Here is a 24,415-nt window from a genome sequence, read left to right as displayed (position 1 = left end):
AGCGGTTCCGGGTGTAGGGTTCACAGGTCAGAGTTGACTCCCTGAAAAGTGCAGCCGGTTTGAAATGCAAGATGGCGGCGGCGGGCCGCTGAGAGGCGCGGCGGCCCCTGCAGGTAGCGGCACGAGCCGACTCCGCCACGAGTGGGCCGGGACGCCCGGGGACTGCGGGTGGGAACCGGCAGCGCAGAGCTCGCGAGCGGCGCGGCGGCCGGGGAAGGCGAGCGCCGCGCGGGCCGGCCGGAGGAGGGCGGCCCCAGGGCTGAGACCCCGGGGGCTGAGCGCGCCGGCGGCGGGCGGCGGGGCGGACCCGGCGCGGGGCGTCCGAGGGGGAGGGACTCGGCCTGCTGGCCCCGGGGTATCGCCGCCGAGGGACAGACCCCCGAGGGTCCTTCGCGATTTCGGGGTGTCTGCGGCCGTGGAAGGAGCTGCGGGTGGGCTCTGTAGGGGAATATACCAGCCCCGGTCCTTATGAGAGCACCGAACAACTTGGGACTGTTGAGGGGAGTGAAGACGGGGCTTCTTGGGGTGGGGGTGGGGGGTGAGGGGGGGGAGAGGAGAGGCCGCCGCATGGACGGAGGACCCCAGCGATGTTAAGGGTCCTAGGGGAGGTCGGAAGGCCTGCCCTGCTGGGGGCCCGTGGCCTCGTGGGGACTGTCTCTCGGAGAGTAAGGAAAGATCGTCTTGCTGGAGCTGAGCGCATTGGCATTGGGGTTGGAGCCCCGGGAAACCTTTCCGGCGAGGTTGTACCCCACTTCGGAGAAGACTGGGCATCCATTTCGGGGTCAGGCCGTTCCCCCTCTTCGGGGCAAGACTCAGAATGGAGTCTTTAAGAACTGTATTCCGTTTTGAGGAAGCCTGGGAGAAGTTAATTAAAGAGAATGGAGATGTTATCCGTCCCTTTCAGAAGGGAGACTGAGAGGCCGACCAGGGACTCCTCCGAGCCTTGGGGCCTAACGGGAACCATCTCCCAATCTTGGCGGGGAATGAAGTGCTGGGAAGGAGCTGTGAGGGGAACGGGAGCGGGGTCTAATGGCCGAGAAGACCTCTGGCGGGTGCCCTTTCCCTGTGGATTTACGCCAAAGTTCTAGGTACAGGGACTTGGAATTCTTTGTTTCGTGCATCTCCCTCCACCTCTCCCCTCCGTAGGTAGCAGTAAGAAAAGAGCAAAAGCCCAGAGGAGGAGAAGGTTCCGTTTGATATCCTTAGTTTAGGTTAGCGAAGGAACAAGCTCTGGCAAGGCTTCAGTGAAAGAGTCAGGGGAGGGGAAGTGGGAAGCGGGGAAAGGGGTGGATAGAGGAGGGATACAGGGCAGAGATGGGGCAGAGTGGGAATTCTGCGGCGCTTTTCTATCACACCCCGGAGCTGAAGAAACACATGAGGAGGAGCTGATCTTTTGCGGGGTGGGGGGGTGGGGGTGGTGGGGCTGGGGAGGGGGGTGGTAAAGAAAGGGTGATAGTTTGTAATGTGATTAGGTTGGGATTCCATGTAACTTGAAAGGGAAAAGCAGTTCTCTTGGAGGCCAAGAGGACAACAGAAAGGGGGGGGGCGGAAATCAGAGGATTGGAAAATACAGGGTTCACAGTTAGGAAGAAGCAGTCTTCCCTCCAGGAATAGTGCCTGTTTGTGGGTTTGGAGTGTGTGTGTGTGTGTGTGTGTGTGTGTACGTGCCTACATAAGTGCACCTTTAGATTTGTTGGTATTGGTCATTGTTTCTTAGTCTTTGTCTGAAAGCTTCAACTGGTGTTATATGGTATTATGTGAATTACCTTTGTTTCTGAAAAATTACCCCCAAAAAGTCATTTGTTCTTATGCCAACAGTGAGGATGAATGAACGTTGTTTCTCACAGGGATGTTGGCCTCAGTATATCCATAGATTTTTAAAAAATTTTCTCAAGTAGCAATTCTGACTCTTGATTTCAAGCAAAAGAAATGTGGGCGCTGTCAAAGACAGTAACGCATAACAGGATGTAAAAGGGCCTTCATGAATGTTTTCCCCCCTTAATCTGTCCCTCCTTGCTCTAAGCATTTTAGGGCAAAGCTGATTAATCTTGTGCAAAATGCAAAATAAAATGTAAAATCTTATGGTCTTTCAATATAGAATTGGTAGAATTTCACTTATCAATGAATCTTTGTAGAAGTACATCTTCAAATGCTCTATTTCATGATCGCGAATAAAATGAGAAAAAAGAAAGTAAGACTTGGATAACTGATGACAGCTATGATTCATACAGGATTTTTGAACCATTCTAGTATTTTTAAGAGTCTTAACGTCTGTTAGGGAAATGGCTTCTCAAACACATTTCAAGTATAAACTAGGTTGAGAGCTGTGCATTTGGAGTATTATTATACATGTGAGCTGTTCTTTGGTGTCCCCAAAGTGCATGTAGCTCTAGTTTTGTATTCAGTTCTGAACAGATGAGGCTGGATGAACCAGAGTGGCACTGATGCCAGATGGTTTGAAAATATGCTAGGACTGAAAACATAAATGCGCTTGTGCTGGTGAGCACTCATTAGTAGTAGATGTCTCTCCTTTATAGTGAGCTTGTTATGTCCCTGGATTTGGAGGACTGTCCATTGATGATTTCACAATTATTTCACCTTCGATGATACTTACAGGGTTTTTTTTCCCAATAAATGTGAATAAAGTTTTATGTTATTTATTTTTATTTTTTAACATTTATTTATTTTTGAGACAGAGACAGAGCATGAGCAGGGGAGGGTCAGAGAGAGGGAGACACAGAATCTGAAACAGGCTCCAGGCTCTGAGCTGTCAGCACAGAGCCCCACGCGGGGCTCGAACTCACGGACCGCGAGATCATGACCTGAGCCGAAGTCGGACACCCAACCGACTGAGCCACCCAGGCGCCCCAAGTTTTATGTTATTTTATTAATGAACTTAATAGCATAGGTGAGGTGGCTCATTTTGCAGTTTCTCCCTTTTTTATTATATTTTACACTAAGACTGAAAGGTGATGTAATAATGTATTTGTTTTCTTCCTTATAATGTTAATTGGGCACAAAAATAGGTTATTTGGGACTTAGTTTGACGTAAATCATGGTTTTATATTTAAATGGAAGTACTCTTAAAATTACTAAAGTGATTACAAATGCAGCTGAGGAAATAACCTTTTCATGTACATTGCATCATTGTGGATTTGGACTCAAGAGACTACTTATTTGAATATTAGCCATGTTAAAACTTCAGTGCCTAAGCTAGGTTTTAATCTAATATCATATTCATTAATTCATGGAGATGTTTGGAAATATCTATTGCATTGTTTATGGTAGTAGCTGGTAGCGAGTGTAGCACATTCACTTTTACATCTAAGTTTTTTCTAACCTAAAATCCTTCTAAATCATCCTATGTAATCTCAGAAGCAATTTAAATTACATTTAATTGAAGGGGGGAAAAAAAAACCCTGTGCTGATAGCCTTTGAATAATAGCCGATGTTTCCATAATATTACTGATCTGTTTTATCATATCCTTGTTGCTCTGATATATTTGTGGTTGTGAGTGACCAAATTTGCCTGACTGAGGCTGCTGATTTAGATTATTAATCAGGATATACATGTGAGTTTATATTTTGGAGACCTGTATTTCATACAGATAATTTTTAAAGTAAATATGTAAATTTTTAGGTAGTTGCCAGGTTTTGGTCTTAAAGGATGCTGAATTTTTGTAGCTTATATAATCAATATTCTATGATGCATTCAAGAGATACAAAAATATATACCTTTGATCTAAACAAATATGATGATGTACTTTAAAAAAGAAGTTTTATGAGCAGTTTAAGAATGACATTCAAGGCAGTCAGAATTTTTATGAAGGATGTTTGTTTTCAGTTTTTAGATTTTTAAAAAATAATATTTTCAAAATCTAAAACATCAAAACATTAAAGTAATAGACATAACATATTTATCATTTTAAGTAAAAGAACTTTGTCATTAAATTTTAGTGATTTCATATTTCCTAGGGGATTTCTGACTCCCTTTTCTCCCTTTCTAAAGGCCTTTCTTTCTCTTTTTTGTTTGATTCTTGTGAGAAATGAAAAGAGATGGAAAGATTTTGATATTTCTGAGTACTTCACTCATAATGATGTTTTTCTTCTATATTTAGTCTATTCCCTTTTACCTTCCAATATTGTCAAAAAGAATTGTGTTAAAAACTTTACTGGGCGTGGACTGTCCTGGAGAGTGAGGGCATGGTGAGGACAGAACAATTTCTCTTCATGAGAAATTCTACAGTTAGATGATTTATATCAGAGCTTTGTTAGTTCTGTGAAACACCTTTTAAAATGAGTCATATATTAATGATTGTCCTTGAAGCTAAGGTCAGAGAAAGTATGTGTATGTTGGAGTGGGGGGTATAAAATTATGATTGATTAATGTCTATCTGTTAAAGCCAACTTGTAGCATTGCTAAATATGCTCAAAGGTACGAAATGGAAATAAAATTGATTGTTGCCTAAACTTTGAAAATATTTCATAATGTTTTGGGGCACCTGGATGGCTCAGTCAATTGAGCGTCCAACTCGATTTCAGCTCTGGTCAGGATCCCAGGGTCATGGGATCAAGCCCCAAGTTGGGCTCTGCACTGAGCAGGGAGCCTCCTTGGGATTCTTTTTCTCTTTCTCTCTCTCCCACTTCCTCCCTCCCTCCCTGTCTCTCTCTCTAAAATAAAAATAATAATAATAAACTATTTTATAATGTTTCAACATTTAGCATGGTTTGTGCAAAGACTTCCTCTGTTGTGTAACTTAAAATAAACACCTTAAATAAAAGTCAGAAAAATGTGAGTGCCTGGGTGGCTCTGTCATTAAGCATCTGACTTTGGCTCAGGTTCGTGAGTTTGAGTCCCACATCGGGCGACCTCAGGCAAGCTCAGGGGGAACTCGAGCCCCGCTTCAGGTAAAACACAAGCCGTGCTTCAGGTGAGCCCTGCTCGTCTCTCTCTCTCTGCCCCTCACTCACTTGCTCCCTCTCTCTTCAAAAAAAAAAAAATAAATAAATGTCAGAAAAATGTAATTGTGGACTTACTGAGTGCCAAGAGATATTCCAAACACTTTACATATGTTATCTTATTTTTAATTTTATTTGTTTAGGGTTTATTTATTTTTGAGAGAAAGAGAGGGACAGAGCGCAAGCAGGGAAGGGGCAGAGAGAGAGAGGGACGCACAGAATCTGAAGCAGGCTCCAAGCTGTGAGCTGTCAGCACCGAGCCCAATGTGGGGCTCAAACTCACAGAGTGCAAGATCATGACCTGAGCCAAAGTCAGACGCTTAACTGACTGAGCCACCCAGGCACCCCTACATGTGTTATTTTAAATACATGTTCATAGAGACCCATTTTAAATGAGGGGCATTGGCATAGGCAGGCTAAGTCACTTGTCTAAGGCCACCCAGCTAGTAAGGGACATAGCTGAGATTTGAACCCATGCAGTCTGGTTCCAAAGCCCAAGCTCTTCATCTTTGTTTGCAGTCGTCTTCTGCCAAACAACTGATCTGTTTTCTTGTATAACGTATACGGCTAAGATGACTTCTTTAGTTTTTGAAGTTCATTCTAATCTTAAAATTGTTAAAGTTACTTTGAGTTAGAGTGAAGTGTTCTAAAATAATCCCAGTACCAGGAACTGAAATAACATCAGGCAAGTATGCTTTTCATCCAAAGTATGGCGGAGCTCATTTGTTGCTCCTCTAGTTGCCTTGTGCCTTCACGTGTCTCAGCAGCTCTTCTCAAGAGACTCTTATTCAGTAAAACGTCTTGTACTTACTGTGTGATTTAAGAATGAGTTCAAATAGGTTACCAATTTCCTATATTATTAATAATTCATTTTGGAAAATAACTTCCCCTCTTTGGCAGCTGTTTCCTATCTTCTCTTCTAGTCCACATCCTGTATATGGATGGCTCAGGAGTTTCCAAACAAGGAGATACCAGGAAATGAAACTGTAAAATCCCAGGCTGCAGATAACAGGATGTTCCCAGTGGGCCTACCAGGAAAATGCTCTTTTGCTTTTCATGAAAATAGTCTAACTATTCAGCCTAAGCTTTAACTTAACCTAGAAATATTTTACTAAAGGGTTGGTGTATTTCCATTATTTCTTGAGAGCCTCTTGATGAACATGTATATAATAACATATGGAATCAAAGAATAAGTTATTTGGAGAAAATAATCTTCCTTAATATTTATTCACTGTGGTGTATGGAGTTCCGGTGCTTCAAGACAACAACAAAAATGCTTCAACCCTTCAGAAGCACTATTTACTGTTATTTATTAAAAGAAGCAATTATATCTTTTAGTAAATTTTCCTTATTGGTTTAAGTGCTCCAAATAATACACCACAACATTTTTGGACACATATCTCAATTTCGGCAGATGATTTTCAGTTTGTTTGATTGTACAGTCTGATGCTTCACAACGCACTGATTGAAAGCCATTTGGTAGTAGCTTTCTTGCAAAAATGAAACACAGATCAGTCTATTACATACCACATGCTTTGGGGTAGAGTGCCACTAACTTATTTAAGTTGTACTGGCTTGTTGCCAGCTTAATAATCCACCCCATTCCAGTTATTACATAGTAAAATAGGATTCAAGTATCAGTGGGTTTATTGTGTGAACGTGTCAACATACACTTCCTCCCACCTCTTAGTTTAACTAAATTGTCTTTCATAACTTGTGTACTAATATTTTACAGTTCCCAATTTCTTCACCTCAGTTTTTATATTATAGCCTGCATATATTCACATTTTGAAAATTTTTTATTGAAAATAGTATAATAGTGAAAATAAGTATATGACTTGGTTGTTTTATATAATATAAATAGAATTTTTGAAAATGTTTTAAATTTTGTGTTTCTTACTAATATTGGGTTTGGCATTTAAATGATTCTTTTACAATTTCTGTGAGGAAATTAATTTTTTTCAAAATTATATTTATTTTTAAAAAGCCAAGGCATAACCTTTAAAGTCCTAAGACTGAATTATATCTAGGATGATAAAGTGATATTATTATTTTTTTTTTTTTTGTAGGAGATGGCAGATAGGTACTTCAGACCTGTTGGTAATGATGGCCTGAGCTAAACACCTAATTTGAAGGGACACTGTCCTTGTCAAAGAACAGAATGCTGACGAAGCTATGGCAAGTATGTGTTTCATTGTTTGGGTATGATAAAACTCATATTCTGAATAATGCTCACTTTAGATTCCATGATACTGTATTTGCCTAACGTTTTAAAAGCTTTTCTTAAAAAAGCAGCAGACTTAGTTAGTCTTGACACTTTGTTAAGAAATGTACTTCCAAGCTTTAAAAATAAAGGCATATCGGCTGCATTAATTTCAAAGAAAACAGTATCACACTTCATGATAAATCTAAGTGGTATATTAATAATTGATTTTTCGACTAATATTTGCTGAAATACACTGTACCTGGTGCTGTGGTAACAGTGGCAAACAAGTCAAATTAAGGTTGCGAGGGCAGAGACCTTTAGTGTAGGGAAATTGATTTAGAAATTTTACCTTTTTTTTTTGCCTATATCCAGAAAAATGCTTCAAGACTTACAAGATCAGTTCCTGAAAATATACTTATGATATATAATCTATTAATAATAGTTAATTATAATATAAAAATTAGGATATTGATGATTAAATACTTGGTTTTAGGTGAAACATGCCAGTTTTTAAATATTTGAATATATTTGTACATAATCACTTTTATATTTTATTTGCCTGACATAAATTGGCTTTTATAACAAGCATTAAATTACATACTATAGTGCTGAAATATTTACACATTATTCCAATTGTCATTTTAGATGATTTCAGAAAGTACTAGGAAAGATTCCATAACTATTAATGTGGTGGTTCAACTTTCATTTTTTAAAAATTGATAGAGTCCTTAGAAGTTGGCATTACCAATACTAATTACTGTTGTCTTTCAAAGTATTTTTTATAACTAAATGATTATAACCTGAGTAAAACAAGTAACATTTTATTTTATAAATGGGAAAGGTAACAGATAGATGAATGGTTTTTCATCCTCTCAGTGATAATCTCACTTGCAATCAAGAATAGCATTCTTATGTTACATTGCCTGTGAAAGACTTGTTAACACACCTCCTTGAGAAAATTAGGGAAAAACTATTTGCAGCAAAAAATTACTTTGGGGTACTACTATAAACTTTAATAATAAATACAGGAGATTCCACCATAGTACTTACTTGTATATCACTCTCAATATGTTATATACCTACCTAATGCCACAGAAGGTAGAAAACCAGGATTTTGGAGACCGTTTTTTGCATTTAATGTTTGTTTATTTTTGAGAATGAGAGAGAACACTCATGAGCAGGGGAGGGGTACAGAGAGAGGGAGACACAGAATCCAAAGCAGGCTCCAGGCTCTGAGCTGTCAACATAGAGCCCAATGTGGGACTCAAACCCACAAACTGTGAGATCTTGACGTGAGCTGAAGTCGGACCCCCAACTGACTGAGCCACGTTCATGACCCAGCAGAGACCTTTCAAAAAGACATTTCACTCCTCAAATATGGGGTCAGAGCTTGCAAAGAGAAATTTATCCAGCTTGAAATCTTCTTTTAATCTTTAGCATTTTTAAGGTTGGCTTTCTCAGGTGGAAAAAAAACAGAGAAGATGGAGTTTCTAAACCCTTAAGCCTTAGTTTAGCATTAGCAAAAGGATCTTTTGAAATTAGATGATCTTTGGCCAGTTTCTTAGATGCTTCCATTTTGATCACATTCACTCCTGTCTATATTCACCTTAATACTTGAATTTTGATTGTCTTGAGACCATATTGGCAATTTTCTTGAGATTTATCTCTTAGGTAATGATTCTAGGTTACCGTAATTCTCAAAAACATTTGCTGTGGGTACAAATTTGGGTTGTCAGATTTCTCATTTAATAGTTTTTAGGAACTTGAGCATTGTTTCTAAATGCTTTTATATTTTCTCTTTAGGCCTCAAGTGCATAGAGGCCAAAATTGTTTTCCTTTTTTTAATTAAAAAAAGCATCCTCAGGGCACCTGGGTGGCTCAGTTGGTTAAGCATCCAACTTCAGCTCAGGTCATGACCTCTCAGTCCGTGAGTTCGAGCCCTGTGTCAGGCTCTGCTAACAGCTCAGAGACTGGAGCCTGCTTCGTTCGGATTCTCTGTCTCCCTCTTTCTTTCTCCCTCCCCCATTCATGCTTTGTCTCTCTCAGTCTCTGAAAAATGAATAAATGTTTTAAGAAAAAAAGCATCCTTTTTTTTTTTAGCAAAGTGAATATTTGTTTTAATCCCATTACTCTTTTTTTTTGTCTTTTCAAAGTTTTATTTAAATTCTAGTTAGTTATACTTTATTATTCTTTATTCCTGTTATTATTTCAGGCATTCTGTGATTTGGGTGGATTTGTAACTTTTAGTTTGAATATAAACATGTAAAAATAAGTATTTTCAGCTGGCTAAACAGAACTGTGACTCAGAGAGTAAGAAGTGAAACTAAATAGAATACAGAGTTCTAAGAATTCTCAGTATAGGTATGAATACATATCCCAAAGGAGTCTCAGTTTATATTTTAGCTACCCTGAGAACAGTTTTTAGTTAGTACCAACTCAAAACTAACATAATCCCTAAAAATTATAAGTACTCATATTTGACTTAGAATTGGTATAAAAAATAGTTTTTATTCACATAAAATACCAGTATAACATGCTCTTGTGGCTAACTAGCCAAATAAATTATTATCTATTAATCATTTAATTTGAAGTACAAGACAGCCAAAAAAATAGAGGCATGGAAATTCAGTATAGTTCTGCTTAACTATAAAAATTTTTAGGCTTTTTTTGTAGCACTAAGCATAGAATTTAAAACAATCTACTATTTATAGTAGATTACATTGAGAACTTATTTTTTAATCTCTTTAAAAATGTAGAGCACCATTAAAGTACAGTTTTCTCCTGGAACGGAAAAATAATTATTCTAAGTTCAGATTTGCATTTGCTATTTTTACAAGAACCCTTTTCTCCTGAGTTTCACTGCAGGACTAATTCTGCGAATGAGTATGTCTCCCTTGTTTCATTCTTACGCAGTCCAAAATTTAGACATGTACTATTCATATGTAAAACTGATTTGTTACAACAGAATTATACATGTTGGTAAATGTTTGTTGAATATTCACTGCTATATTTTAATAAATAGGATGTTTTATATTTGAGTTGTTTTAATATTCTAGTGACTAAGGTAATGTTATTGGTAAGGATTTTACCATTGGAAGTAATCTATAAAATAAGTCAGATGTTCTTTATAACTTTATAACTCCTCTATAAATGAATGTTAAAGGTCCCCTCCGCCCCCAGCAAATATTATTGAGGCCTTGATAGGCAATGTGTTAGGCCCTGGGGATATAGTGGAAAACTGCGTGGACATTCTTCTTGACCGTGTAGGAACTGCTGTTAGAACTGAACTGTCCTCAGTTTTTATACACTGATAAAATGAATTTTGCTTTCATTAAGTGCTTTCCTGTAAAGAAACATTGTCATAATTATTTTGATGAGTGAAGAATCATGAATTGTGTGAGAAGTATCCTACCCTCAGCAGAAGAACCAGGATGCAGATAAAACCATGGAAATTGGCTTGGCCTAGATCCATATGCTGCAGACTCCGAGTGTTCTTGAGGGCTCTGAGAACTAGTATGATTTCTCAGGCCATGGAGAAGCAGCTCCCCAAAATGTCTGGGTGTTATACATACTCAGGGATTTCTGCTTCCCTGAAAAAAACCTTTATGTAGCCCATGTTTTTGCCATAGAAAGGGAACTTTGTTTCCAGCTGCAGACAAGGGACCACCAAAACATCCTAGCCTATTTGCAATTTTAAGGCCTTGAAATTAGTGTTTGTTGCATTTTCTAATAGAGCAATATTATAACAACATTAAAATTTGTGAATAGCACACATAAAAATTTCACCCATAATCTCATGTGAAAATTTCATTTCTTTATATTCTCATCTAGTTTTTGTCCATATACATACCTATTTTCCCTTAGTTGTTTTATAATTAATATGCAAATTTTGTTCTGATCTTTAAAAATTGTAACAGTAAATGGATAAATATTTTTTCATATTCCTTAATTGCTCTTGATTACCATTTTTAAGGGTAGTGTAACAGTTAATTGATCGTGTTTGGTATTTTGTTATTGTTTTGTTTTTTTTTTTTACCATTTTTCTACTGAAAAGTTAATTGAAAATAGCTTTCAAGTATAATTATATCTACAGTGCTGAATGCATTTAAAGCATAATTTTTTATTTTATTGGCAATCTTCATTTGGTGCTTAAATTGCAAAGCCACCTAGCTAGCTACTCAGTTGTGCAACTGAACTCTACTCTCCTTTACAGGTAAATAGTGCAAGTTTCCCCAAATTGATTTTGAGTTCTGTTGTTAGCTGACCTTCAAGTAGAGGAGGACTATCGGCTAATAGCAATTTCTGTATGACAGTTTTCCTGTCTCAGCCCTGTTGCACTTTAATGATAAAAGGAGATAAATTGGAACCACACCAAAGATATTTTCCTTCTGTCTTTTTACCCTTTCTGCTTTTTCATTCAGTTTGTGTGCCTTGTCAGCTGATTATGTTACTTGAAAGAGAGAAAGGGAATAATACTAAATAAATGGTATTTCTTCATCTCCCAAAAGAATTTTTCAGAGACTGGAAAATAGCATTAATTAGGCACCTACCGTGTATCACAGTGTGTGAAGCATTTATTCAATCAGCCTTTGAGGCAGATGGCATCATTCTTATTTTCTCCAGGGTAGCCTTTTCTGCTGCATTTCTAGAAGCCTCCTGCAATGTGCCCATAGAGCTTCTGATACTTCCTTTCTCATTGCATTGATCACAGTTATTTTAAGTAATTTTTACTGCCTGTTTTTCTTGCTCGACTGCTCGTATCTGACACACCGGAGGCAGTCTGTCTTGATCGTCACTTTACTGTAGTGCCAACACAGGGCCTGGCTCATGGTTGACGTTCAGCAAATAGGTGTCGAGTGAATTTGTTGAATTGAAGAATCTTGGTTTTATGGGTGAGAAAACTGAGGTTGATACTGAGTAACTTTTCCAGTCACTGAACTATTGAGTGACAGAGGAGACTCCAGAACGTGGTTTTGTCTTACATCACAAAGCCTCTGTGAATTTATTCCTTTGGGCCTGGGTTTCTTCTGTCATAAAAGTGGGGCATTTGTACTGAGTACCCTGCTTCCCTGAAAATTATGACCTTATAATCAGTACCATGAGGATGCCTTTGTGCTTTGGTCTATTTTCGAGCTATATACATTATAGTAAAATTGAGCCATTGGACCAAATCTTGAAGATCTTTTGGGAATTTTCAGTGTGCCTTTAGAAATATGTTAAACAATATAGTGACTCTGGTTTTGTTAGGAAAATGTAAGCGAACAGTTTTCAGGAGTACAGTGGAAAGAGAGTATTTTTCAAGTCTGTGTAGTTGGGTATATAAGTAACCTGAGCTTGAGGCAGTCTTAAATGCCCAAGATGATCAGGTTTGAGTCTTTTGCATTACTGAAGACTTTATTTAAAAATTTTTTTTAATGTTTTTTATTTATTTTTGAGACAGAGACAGAGCATGAGCAGGGGAGGGGCAAAGAGAGAGCGAGACACAGAATGTGAAGCAGGCTCCAGGCTCTGAGCTGTCAGCACAGAGCCCAACATGGGGCTCGAACTTACGAACTGCAAGATCATGACCTGAGCTGAAGTTGGACGCTCAACGGACTGAACCACCCAGGCGCCCCTATTTTAAATTTTTTTAACGTTTATTTATTTTTGAGAGAGAGAGACAGAGCGCGAATGCAAGAGAGGCAGAGAGAGAGGGAAACACAGAATCCAAAGCAGGCTGCAGGCTCTGAGCTGTCAGCACAGGGCCCGACATGGGGCTCAAACTCATGAACCACAAGGTCATGACCTGAGCTGAAGTCAGACGCTTAACCAACTGAGCCACCCAGGTGCCGCCTGAAGACTTTATTTCAAAAAGCTTCTCTTTTAAGTAGCTTGTTTAAGGTTACATTGCCAAGACCAATGCTTTCAAAGGACAAAGCACAACTGTGCATATACATCATTAGATTGTAAAATAATGTATGAACATTTTGTAATTTTATGACTTTATCAAAAAATATTTAAGCTTTTAAAATTTGTTTATATCTGCTTAAATTCTTATGAATTTAAGAGTGAGCTATAAGGAAGATAAATAAAAATAATAATTTGGCTAATTCCTATTTTTAAGCTAGATAAAATGAAAAGTAAGCAGTTTAACCTAAGACCTAGAGAGCCAGAATAATAAGGGGATCTTAGCTCCTCAAGTTTCCCTTCTGTATCTCTTATTAGTACTGGCTACTCTGTTTTAGCCCTGAGTGCCCAGGCCCTGCCTTCCACAGGGAAACAACCTGAAGGACACATTAAATTCACATTAGTTTTCAAATTTCACGGCTCAGCAGTGGTAAACTGAGAAGGATTTTTTGGTGACACCCATACATTGTCTTGAAAGTGTTTAAGTTTTTAAGGTACAGGCTTTCAAACACATCTCAGAACCCATCAGAGGTGTAAGTAGGGCTTATGGGATCCATGGGATGGGGTCAGGAAGTAGTTTAGCCTCTGCTTCTCCAGCCAGGCAGCTGTTTATTTGTCCGTTTTGCCCCAGGGCTTCTCCTAGAATTTTGTTTGAAGAAAGGGCTTCCCGGCTTACAACAAAAAGTTTGAAAACCATCACTAAGGAAAGGTAGTTCCAGAAAACAAAAAACAAAAAACAAAAAAAAACTCCACCTTTCCATCTTTGATTTGTAACTATTAGTATATATCCATTTAAATATAATCTGAGATTCTGGGAGAATAACAGTTACAAAATAGCTTACTCCCCTGCCTTTTAGCAGTTCTCCCTCACTGCCAAAAATGTGGGTTTTGCTCATTTATTACTCTTCCACTTACTGCAGGCTATTTGAGGAAATACCTCTTCCTAATAACAAAAAATAATCAAACAGCTATTCTAGCACTTGAACAAAATAGTTCAAATCCTACTGAATTACATAGGAGAGATGGCATTAGTTTAGTTTATAACATTCAGTTAAGAAATAGTTGGTTTTTTTTTTTAATTTTTTTTTCCAACGTTTATTTATTTTTGGGACAGAGAGAGACAGAGCATGAACGGGGGAGGGGCAGAGAGAGAGGGAGACACAGAATCGGAAACAGGCTCCAGGCTCTGAGCCATCAGCCCAGAGCCCGACGCGGGGCTCGAACCCACGGACCGCGAGATCGTGACCTGGCTGAAGTCGGACGCTTAACCGACTGTGCCACCCAGGCGCCCCTGTTAAGAAATAGTTTTAAATATCAGTGACTTCTTTATGTTCCCTTAGAAATCAAAGACATTTTCCAGAGTAAAAAAACTAACAACAACAAAAAAAGACACCTTTGAGAATAGGGATTCTTTGAGAATAGGATACTATTATTACTAAGCTGATGCTTTACTTAATTTATTTTTTTACTTTAGAGCAGGGGAGAGGGACAGAGAGAGAGAGAATCTTAAGCAGGCTCCACATCCAGTGCAGAGCCCCACACAGGGCTTGATCTCATGACTGTGATATCATGACCTGAGCTGAAATCAAAAGTCAGATGCTCAAGTGACTGAGCCACCCAGGCTCCCTGCTTTTTATTTTATAATATTGGAAGTCTGGGCACGAGGGGTATTTAGGCCAACTTTCCGTCTGTTGCTTGGATCCATCAAATGGATATGTAGTATGTACTTGAATAACCCCAGTGCAGAGGATCTTGCCACCTTCAAAGGCAGGGCATTCTCTCTTTGGACAGTTCTGTTTCCTAAGAAGTTTTCTTCTTTTACTGAGTCAGTATATCTCCTCAGACAGACCAGGTTTTGCTTTATAATCTTTGAAGTAAACTTTTTCTCCTCAGTTCAGCTAGTAAAAGGATTATACTAGTGAATGAAAATAGTTCTTGAGGTAGAGAGTAAATGAGACCGCTTAACTCATTTCCACTTTCATTTAGTTTAGACTTAAGCACACCACCTTTCATTGAGGTAGCATTAAAATTGTATTTTAGGGGCACCTGGCTCACTCAGTTAAGTGTCCTACTTCAGCTCAGGTCATGATCTCACAGTTCCTGAATTTGAGCCCTGCATCAGGCTCTGTGCTGTCAGCACAGAGCCCCTTTTGACTCCTCTGTCTCCCTCTCTCTTTGCTTCTCCTGTGCACTTTCTCTCTCTGTCTCTCTCTCTCAAAAATGAGAGAGAGACATTTAACGTTTAATAAACATTAAAAATTTTTATTTTAGGGGCGCCTGGGTGGCTCAGTCGGTTGAACGTCCGACTTCGGCTCAGGTCATGATATCGCAGTCTGTGAGTTCGAGCCCTGCGTTGGGCTCTGTGCTGACAGCTCAGTGCCTGGAGCCTGCTTCAGATTCTGTGTCTCCCTGTCTCTCTGCCCCTCCCCTGCTCATGCTCTGTCTCTCTCTCTCTGTCAAAAATAAGTAAACATTAAAAAAAAATTAAAAAAAATTTTAAATATGTGGGTACAAAATTATTAAAATGTATGTGTATGAGCATAATTCACTTTTTCTTGATGAGTCATGGTCATTCTTGTAAATTTCAGCTGCTATTCTCTGTGGTGATGTTCTCTGGGCATGTTGAGTTTCATAGGACTATTTTCCTATTTGTTCTAGTTCAAGTTAATAAACATTTTGTGAGTCCCTACCTCTAGGCTTCTTGTATGCAAAGGGGATGCAGAAATAAATGAGAAGTCAGCCAAGATAGTTAAGCTGGGAGAGCATTAGATTGAAGATATAAAGGTTCTTGGAAGAGTGAGACACAAACTTCTAGTAAGGAGAGCAGGAGTACAGAGAGCTGGGAGGACAGAAATGTAACACTCCTCTGCCACAACACAGTAAGTGCTAGACCAAACGATAAACCGAGGAGGAGATCGGGCCAAGTTAAAGGGAGAAGGTGATCTAGAAGACAAGATCATCACACCACATTCACAAACAAGGGTCCTGGCCTAAGGAACAGCCTTCACTGTGTGTCCCTGGAACGGCAGTTGTGTCTACCTACTGTGCCCAAAGCATAAGGAAATAGGAGTCAGGAGAGAGATGGAAGAAAATCGAGATCGAGGCCAAGTTGTGGTAAGAACTACATGTGGCTTAAGGAGGTTGGACTTCATTCTTTTGGCATTGGGGAAATTTTAAGTCAGGGGACTGATATGATCAGATACGTTTTATAAATTCTGGTAGCATTGTGAAGAATGATTAAGAATAATGTTTCTGAAGCTATGATCATTCGTATCCATCTTTGCTGCTTTTGTCATACTTGGCCATGCTACTGGAATGATAAAACAAACCAGTGGGAGGAAGAAAGCGTAACTGATGGATTGAATTTCGTATACACTTAATGCCAGAGTCTCTGAGTTACCTGTGACTGCTTTTTATAGTTTTAAAGTTCCTCCTTAGTAACAGCTTATCATTTCGCATTGATAACAGTGTGCTTACCAAAGCGGAGTCTTCTCCTACTTCCCTTTTATTATAGAGCTGGCTGAAAAATCCAAGCAACAAGCCTGGCGGCTGACCATTAGTATAGTACGTGACCTTCGGTGAGTTGGCTTGGGATAATCCTCCTTAGAGGACTTTCTTCCTGGTTCTAGTCTTATTCTAGATCTTTATAACTGAGCTGTCCAACAGCTTCGTATAAGTGAAATATAACTGCAATTTGTTTAAAAGATCATAATCACGCATTTGAAACATTTTTAAATTTATTTTAATGTAGGTGATTGGAGTTGTGCTTCAAAAAGTTCAGCAGTCCAACAGTATTTTATCTGCCAACGATAAGCTCTTTACTTGATTGCACCATGAAAAAGCTGCTAATGAAACTTGTTGAACACAAAAATGGACTTGAAGAACCAAAAGCCATTGTTTTCAAATGAATTCTGAACAGTTTTAAGCTTCAGTGCTTTTTAATCACCACTGAGATTTTGCTCATAACATCAGAATGGCAAGCAGGCGAAAATCCACAACACCCTGCATGGTCCTTGCCAGTGAGCAAGATCCAGACCTTGAGTTGATATCAGATTTGGATGACGGTCCTCCTGTACTTACACCTGTAGACAACACCAGGGCAGAGAGCATCTCAAGTGATGAAGAAGTTCATGAATCTGTGGATTCTGACAATCAGCAAAATAAAAAAGTTGAAGGTGGCTATGAATGTAAATATTGTACTTTTCAAACCCCAGATCTAAATATGTTTACTTTTCATGTGGATTCAGAACATCCCAACGTAGTGCTAAACTCATCCTATGTTTGTGTCGAATGCAATTTTCTTACCAAAAGGTATGATGCACTTTCTGAGCATAATCTGAAATATCACCCAGGAGAGGAGAATTTTAAGTTGACTATGGTGAAACGAAATAACCAGACAATCTTTGAACAGACAATAAATGATCTGACCTTTGATGGGAGTTTTGTTAAAGAGGAGAACTCAGAGCAAGCTGAACCAACAGAAGTTTCTTCAGGAATATCTATCAGTAAAACTCCAATTATGAAAATGATGAAGAATAAAGTAGAGACCAAACGGATCACAGTTCACCACAACTCAGTGGAGGATGTTCCTGAAGACAAAGAGAATGAAATCAAACCAGATCGTGAAGAAACTGTGGAAAATCCAAGTTCTTCGGCTTCTGAATCTAACACAAGCACTTCCGTTGCGAACAGAATACATCCAGGTGCTGCCAGCACCGTCGTGACGCCAGCAGCGGTTCTTCCTGGGTTAGCGCAGGTGATAACCGCGGTCTCGGCTCAGCAGAATTCCAATCTGATTCCCAAAGTCTTAATCCCTGTTAATAGCATTCCTACCTACAATGCTGCATTGGATAACAACCCCCTTTTGCTTAACACCTACAACAAGTTCCCTTACCCGACAATGTCAGAAATTACTGTTCTCTCTGCTCAAGCAAAATACACAGAGGAACAGATCAAGATATGGTTTTCAGCCCAACGCCTAAAACATGGTGTCAGCTGGACTCCTGAGGAAGTAGAGGAGGCGAGAAGAAAACAATTCAACGGAACAGTACACACTGTACCTCAGACCATAACTGTTATTCCCACACACATTTCCACAGGGAGTAACGGTTTACCATCCATTTTGCAGACATGCCAAATAGTTGGTCAGCCAGGTCTGGTCCTTACACAAGTGGCTGGAACAAACACCCTGCCGGTGACAGCACCTATAGCCTTGACAGTGGCAGGGGTTCCAAATCAAACAAATGTGCAAAAGAGTCAGGCACCTGCCGCGCAGCCCGTTGCAGAGACAAAGCCGGCGACGGCAGCCGCTCCCCCTCCTCAGCTTGTCAAACATGAAAGCGCAGTGGCCAACCCTGATTCGTTCGGCATTCGGGCAAAAAAGACGAAAGAGCAACTGGCAGAACTGAAAGTTAGCTACCTTAAAAATCAGTTTCCCCACGATTCAGAAATTATCAGACTTATGAAAATCACAGGCCTGACTAAAGGAGAGATTAAAAAATGGTTTAGCGACACAAGGTACAACCAGAGAAATTCAAAGAGTAACCAGTGCTTACATCTCAACAACGATTCCTCCACCACGATCGTTATAGACTCCAGCGACGAAACCGCGGAATCCCCAACCGTCGTCACGTCACAGCCCAAACAGTCCTGGAATCCTTTTCCCGACTTTACTCCCCAGAAGTTTAAAGAGAAGACGGCAGAGCAGCTTCGTGCTCTTCAGGCAAGTTTTCTCAACAGCTCCGCACTTACAGATGAAGAATTAAATAGGTTAAGAGCGCAAACCAAACTTACCAGAAGGGAGATTGATGCTTGGTTTACAGAGAAGAAGAAATCAAAAGCTTTAAAGGAAGAGAAAATGGAAATAGAGGAAAGTAATGCAGGTAGTTCCAAAGAAGAAGCTGGAGAAGCTTCTCCCAGAGACGAATCTGGTGCACCTAAGCCCGGGAGTACAGGCAAGGTGTGTAAAAAAACACCCGAGCAGTTGCACATGCTTAAAAGTGCATTTGTCCGAACGCAGTGGCCGTCGCCAGAGGAGTATGACAAGCTGGCTGAAGAAAGCGGGCTTGCGAGAACAGACATAGTTAGTTGGTTTGGGGACACCCGTTACGCTTGGAAAAACGGAAACTTAAAATGGTACTATTACTATCAAAGCGCCAATTCGAGTAGTGTCAATGGCCTGTCTTCCCTAAGGAAAAGGGGGAGAGGGAGGCCCAAAGGAAGGGGAAGAGGAAGACCGCGCGGGCGGCCGAGAGGGAGCAAGAGGATGAACAACTGGGACAGGGGGCCATCACTCATAAAATTTAAAACTGGAACTGCAATACTTAAGGATTATTACCTGAAGCACAAATTTCTTAACGAGCAAGACCTTGACGAACTTGTTAACAAATCACATATGGGCTACGAGCAGGTCAGAGAGTGGTTTGCAGAAAGACAGAGAAGATCAGAGTTAGGTATAGAATTATTTGAGGAAAATGAGGAGGAAGATGAAGTCATCGATGATCAGGAAGAGGACGAAGAAGAAACCGATGATAGTGACACTTGGGAACCCCCACGACATGTGAAGCGGAAGCTTTCTAAATCAGATGACTGACATGTAAGTTTTTAATCTGAGCGTACATTCGTCAACCACATACCTTTAGAATAGTTGCCTCGTACCTGACAACGTTCATTTTTGATAGTTTTTTTTTTTTCTAAAATGGTTTTTCTTTTAGCTAAGAAGATGACCAGGGGCCATGACTGTAGCCAAGAGATACATGATTATTATGTGTAGTCTGATTATTATGATTGTTAGGTTTATTATGTAGAGTTTAATGCTGCTTTAATTACTTACTTTTTACATGAAATGTTTTTTTACTTTGTCTTAAGGGAAAGTTGCCCATTCTCAGAGAACGGAGATGGGGCAGCGGGGAGGAGGGGGGGTGGATTCACAAATACTAAAGATAACTAAAATGTATTGCTTGCAACCCTCCTTCACTAAAGCTTCATTTTTTGCCTATTTAAGGAAAGAATTCAAAAACGAAAACTAAAAAGAAGGGGAAAAGTATACCGAAGGAAAGACTTACCACAGGGGTGAGGATTGCTCAGTTTTAGGAAACTAGGTGAAAATGGGTATCTTTTTTTATTCATTGTATTGCCCCCAAACTATTAGGTTTTTAACTATAGTTTAACATGCTTTATGTGTTAAAATTATTCAGTAATTTTTCTCTTGAAAGCCAAAGGTCTGTTTTAGGCTCTATGTAAATTCACATTTGCTTAGATGGCATCTGTTTTTGAAAACTGTGATATAAATTATTTCTGTCTCAGAGATCAAAAGGTAAATAACAGATTTGATATTAAATTAACTCAGTTGCCTAAAGTATCTTTTCACTCTTTGATATAAAACAAACCTGCTACCAGCAGAAACACTGTATTTGGTTAAAAATGTATCTCTTGTTATAAAAGCACAAGTAAATATGCTTTAAGTCTGAAGGTTTGGCATGTTCCTTAAATTTTAATTCATAGATTGAGTTAATTAAAATTCCACTGTAGTTGCAAATCAGATACCGGATTCAGAGTTAGGATTTCAATTCTTAATACTTCTGGAATTCAATAGCATAGTTCTGTTCTTTCCTACTCTCTGTATTGGAGTATTCCAGGATCAAATTTACACTTTTTTTGAGAACAGTGCACTTGTCACAAAATGTTTGTGTATGTCTATTAGTAGTCCCAAACCATCTTATTATCAGAAGTCACTGCACTGTTCTCACACAGTAAAGAAGGCAATAAGGCATAGACCCTCATTATCATATGAGCATATTTACTTACTTCCTTAGCTTTTTGCATCCCTACCCCATCCTCTGCTTTTATGCCCTGTTATTCTGCCAGCTATTTCCCTAATTCTTCCATGTCTTCCTCCCTGGCTTTATTTATTTGCTAAGCAATTATTTATAGAGAGCTTAATATGTACCAGGCACCTTTTTTACTGCTTAGCAGCCCTCTTCCAAGTTTTCTTTCTGTTAACACTTTTTTTTTTTCAGGCAGAAAAGCAGATGAAACTAAAAATGCACCTATTTTATATTATTTTTTAAACACACCTGTCTTAGAATAAAGCCTCGCTCCAGGTTGTAGAGCATAATGTAAGTCACCAGCAGTTGAACAGTTTTTGCAGGTTTACTCTGTGTGCAGCCCTCTGCTTCCTAATGTCAGAAATTTTCAGGACAGGCTTTCTTCTGACCCAAATGCATAAAATATTTTTAACAGGCATTTTTTATTGTTGCTAAACACAAGAATTCTCACTTGGCCAAGATGAAAGCAAGAAATGCGTTTGCTGCAGTGAATTGTCATTGCGGCTGTAGTAACCTCAGCAGTGATTCTGTAGAGAGCGCCGATCTTCCAAAAATAATAGGAACTTTTTTGTACAGTTTGGTTTGACTTTAAGTTCGTGTAGATAATTCTCGTGTTCTATTGATACTCTAATGGATACTGTGGTCAGAAAATTCATACAAAGCCACCGTTTTCAAAATATTATATATAATATACATGTACTTTCGTGGTACATATTCAGGCATGCCTTTTAAAATATTAAGTCGAAAATCATGAAACACATTAACTAACAAGTTATTGTTGGCTTAGCAAAATACTTTTTCCTCTTATAAAAGGATTCACCATGAGTTTCCTCTAAATAGCTATTTGTCCATTTAAGTATGGTTCAGTTTACCAAAAATAAGTAACCAAAACTTCCAAAATAGTTATTGCAGAAAGTGAGATACATTTAATATGTTTTGCACAAGCCAGCCTTGTATATAAATAGAAAAAAAATACAAGAGCCTTTAGATTTCAGTTTTTTTACTGCAAATACTGACAATGAGGAGCGCCTGGGTGGCTCAGTCACTTAAGCGTCTGACTCTGGATTTCCACTCAGGTCATGATCGCACGGTCGTGAGTTTGAGCCCCATGTCAGGCTCTGTGCTGACCATGGAGCCTGCTTGGGGTTCTCTCTCTCTCTCTCTCTGTCTCTCTGTCTCTCTCTCTCTGTCTCTCTCTGCCCCTCCCCTGCGTGTGCACACTCTCTTTCTCTCTCAAAATATATGTTAATTAATTTTAAAAAAACAAATACTGAAAATGAAATATATACTTCCTACTAATAATTTTTTAATAAATCATTACATATAGGTGAAAATGTCTATATGCAGAATATATACATAGGAATTGTTCACAAAATCTAGTGCTTTATATAAGATGTATATAGCAAGTGATATCTGTATTAATAAGCAAATACAGAGGATGTATTTTCATGGCTAATTTGTATAATTTTTGTTTCTAAAGTGGTAAACATTAAAATATTGTTTTCTTTAAAATTTTAGTTTTTTATTATGTTTTTCTTTTATAGCTGCCTAAAATGTTGGATGAGAATCAATTCTTCAACGCAAGATGTCTGATTTACTGTGAATGGGCCCAAACTTTGATGACACTGAAAACGTTTTGGGGCATACACATTCTCAAAAGATAGGATCCCGTGCCCAAAAGAAATGGAACTTAATGTTGTGCCAAAGTTAAACTACTGCATTTGGCGGAAGTTCTGCAATGTAAATAGAACACTAATTAAAAAAAAACTTGTAAAAATTCAAATTTTAATATAGTACATTTTTATTCTGATATGATGGAGACGTTCTGATTCTTAGACTTTCTGAGGGGGTTTAATGACCACTAGAGCTTGTCCTCATCTTTTGTCCAGGTTAATACTGTATGTCTAGTGAGATGGGCCTTACTGCCTATATTCTTTGATACGTGATTAAGCTTATAGCTTTGAGTGACCAAACATTTTACAGAGTAAAAATTATTAGAAACAGGGGGAAAAAAAGAACCTGATTTATTTCTATGTCTTATCAGGCCTTGCACTAAGATTAAAATTTGTACGTGGGCTTATACCATTTTAATGTAAAACAGCCGATTGACACGCGTTGGAACGATTAAGATTTTGTGGTATCTTTGGCCCTTAATGATTGGATCTTTAATTGAACACATTCGTAGATACCACTCTTACTCTGTAATACTCTGTTCGTTTTTTTCATTAGAAGCTGAATTTGCTTTGTAGTAAACTGAAGATAATCAGTATTGAAGAAGGAAAAGAAAATGGCATAAGAATTTGAATAGGGTGAAACTCTGAAATAAATATTTTACCAAAAATGTGAAGAAGTACCATGTAGTAAATATATACTTAGTGTTTTCTTACAATCATATAGAAATCAGAAATGTTTGTACAGGTATCAGATCAGAATTTTCAAGAATTATCTTTCAGTGAAATTCTACTGTAGGTAGCAATTTCAGTGAATAGAGAAAAAATTCTGAACTGATCATAATGAGTTAAAGGTTAGCTTTTCACTTATGAATTATGGGAGTGTTAACTGTTAACTCTTGCCATATCAGGAGACTGAAAGTTCATACTAACTTATAAACTTTGTAAAGACAGGTGCTGTTCATTCATGTTGAGAAGGACCCTTTTTTTGTGACTATAGGATCATTTTTCAAACTGTGCTTTCTTCATAGAAAAATGTTCAGTTTAATTAGCTCTGCATTTTAAAACGTTTTTCTGAATGACCGGATGTAGTGGGCTTGGCCAGTTTCTTTTGTCTAATTTAATGAATAATATTAAGCTCTTGTTTTTACCTAAATGTTTGTCAGCTAATGAGATGTTATGAAAAAGCCTTGAATATGCATGCTGCTTTCATTTTTATAAACTTTTTATTTTTTAACTATAGCTTTATTAGTAATTCCAAAATGCTGCAATGTAGCTGATTTCTTCACTCAGACAGCTGGCTTCGTGGGTGGCTTTTTCATACTACTGTTAACTTTTTTAAGAAGAAGCAATGTAAAGACTGTAACAATTTAATGCACTAAACTGTTCTTTCTTTTACACATTTAAAAACTTCTTAAAGCACTCTGTATTATAATGATTAAATTGCTCCCTTTTTTAAACCATTGCTAACATGTCTGAGTTTTGTTTGACAATTTTAATATTTTCAGATTTGAAATGTCCAGTATGGAAATGAAGCCTTTGGATATATATTATGCTTCCCTTGCAATATATTAACTTTGTATAACTGTAAATAACTAGTAGTGATCCCCCTCCCCCCCTCCCCCCCCCCCCCCGCCACCATCTTCTCTTATAAACTTGGCACTTCATTCTGCTCTGATGTTTGCTAGCTTTTAAATATATTTATTTGACAGAGCAAAACCCTCTTCTCGTGGTTAATTATGTCCTTGAATACAGAATAAAAGTTAGCAGTGATTTGTAGTTTTCAGTGATTTTTTTTCCATTTTATTAACTGAGTTTTTTAAAACTTGTGGTATACTATACATAACAAAATTTGCCACTATATCTGT

At 38.5% G+C, this 24,415-nt stretch overlaps 1 protein-coding gene across 5 annotated transcripts; it reads left to right on the top strand.

Annotated features, from left to right (window-relative positions):
• Nucleotides 1–24,012, top strand: ZHX1 (zinc fingers and homeoboxes 1). 5 transcript variants are annotated; one of them, XR_006300570.1, is made up of 5 exons: nucleotides 1–113; nucleotides 7,029–7,137; nucleotides 16,803–19,646; nucleotides 20,055–20,122; nucleotides 22,422–24,012. XR_006300570.1 is itself a non-coding variant. In XM_043601694.1 (4 exons), exon 3 carries the CDS (start codon nucleotides 17,025–17,027, stop codon nucleotides 19,641–19,643), a length of 2,619 nt encoding a protein of 872 aa, XP_043457629.1. In that variant the 5' UTR covers nucleotides 1–113; nucleotides 7,029–7,137; nucleotides 16,803–17,024; the 3' UTR covers nucleotides 19,644–19,646; nucleotides 22,422–24,012. The 5 variants fall into 5 exon arrangements, 2 of the variants coding, with proteins under 2 accessions (XP_043457629.1, XP_043457627.1); XR_006300569.1 differs by having other exon boundaries at nucleotides 7,029–7,141; XR_006300568.1 differs by having other exon boundaries at nucleotides 7,029–7,141; nucleotides 20,055–20,151.
• Nucleotides 24,013–24,415: the final 403 nt, after the last annotated feature.

This window comes from Prionailurus bengalensis, chromosome F2, assembly GCF_016509475.1.
Source record: "Prionailurus bengalensis isolate Pbe53 chromosome F2, Fcat_Pben_1.1_paternal_pri, whole genome shotgun sequence".
Taxonomy (NCBI): domain Eukaryota; kingdom Metazoa; phylum Chordata; class Mammalia; order Carnivora; family Felidae; genus Prionailurus; species Prionailurus bengalensis.
This window is presented reverse-complemented; position numbering and strand designations above follow the sequence as displayed.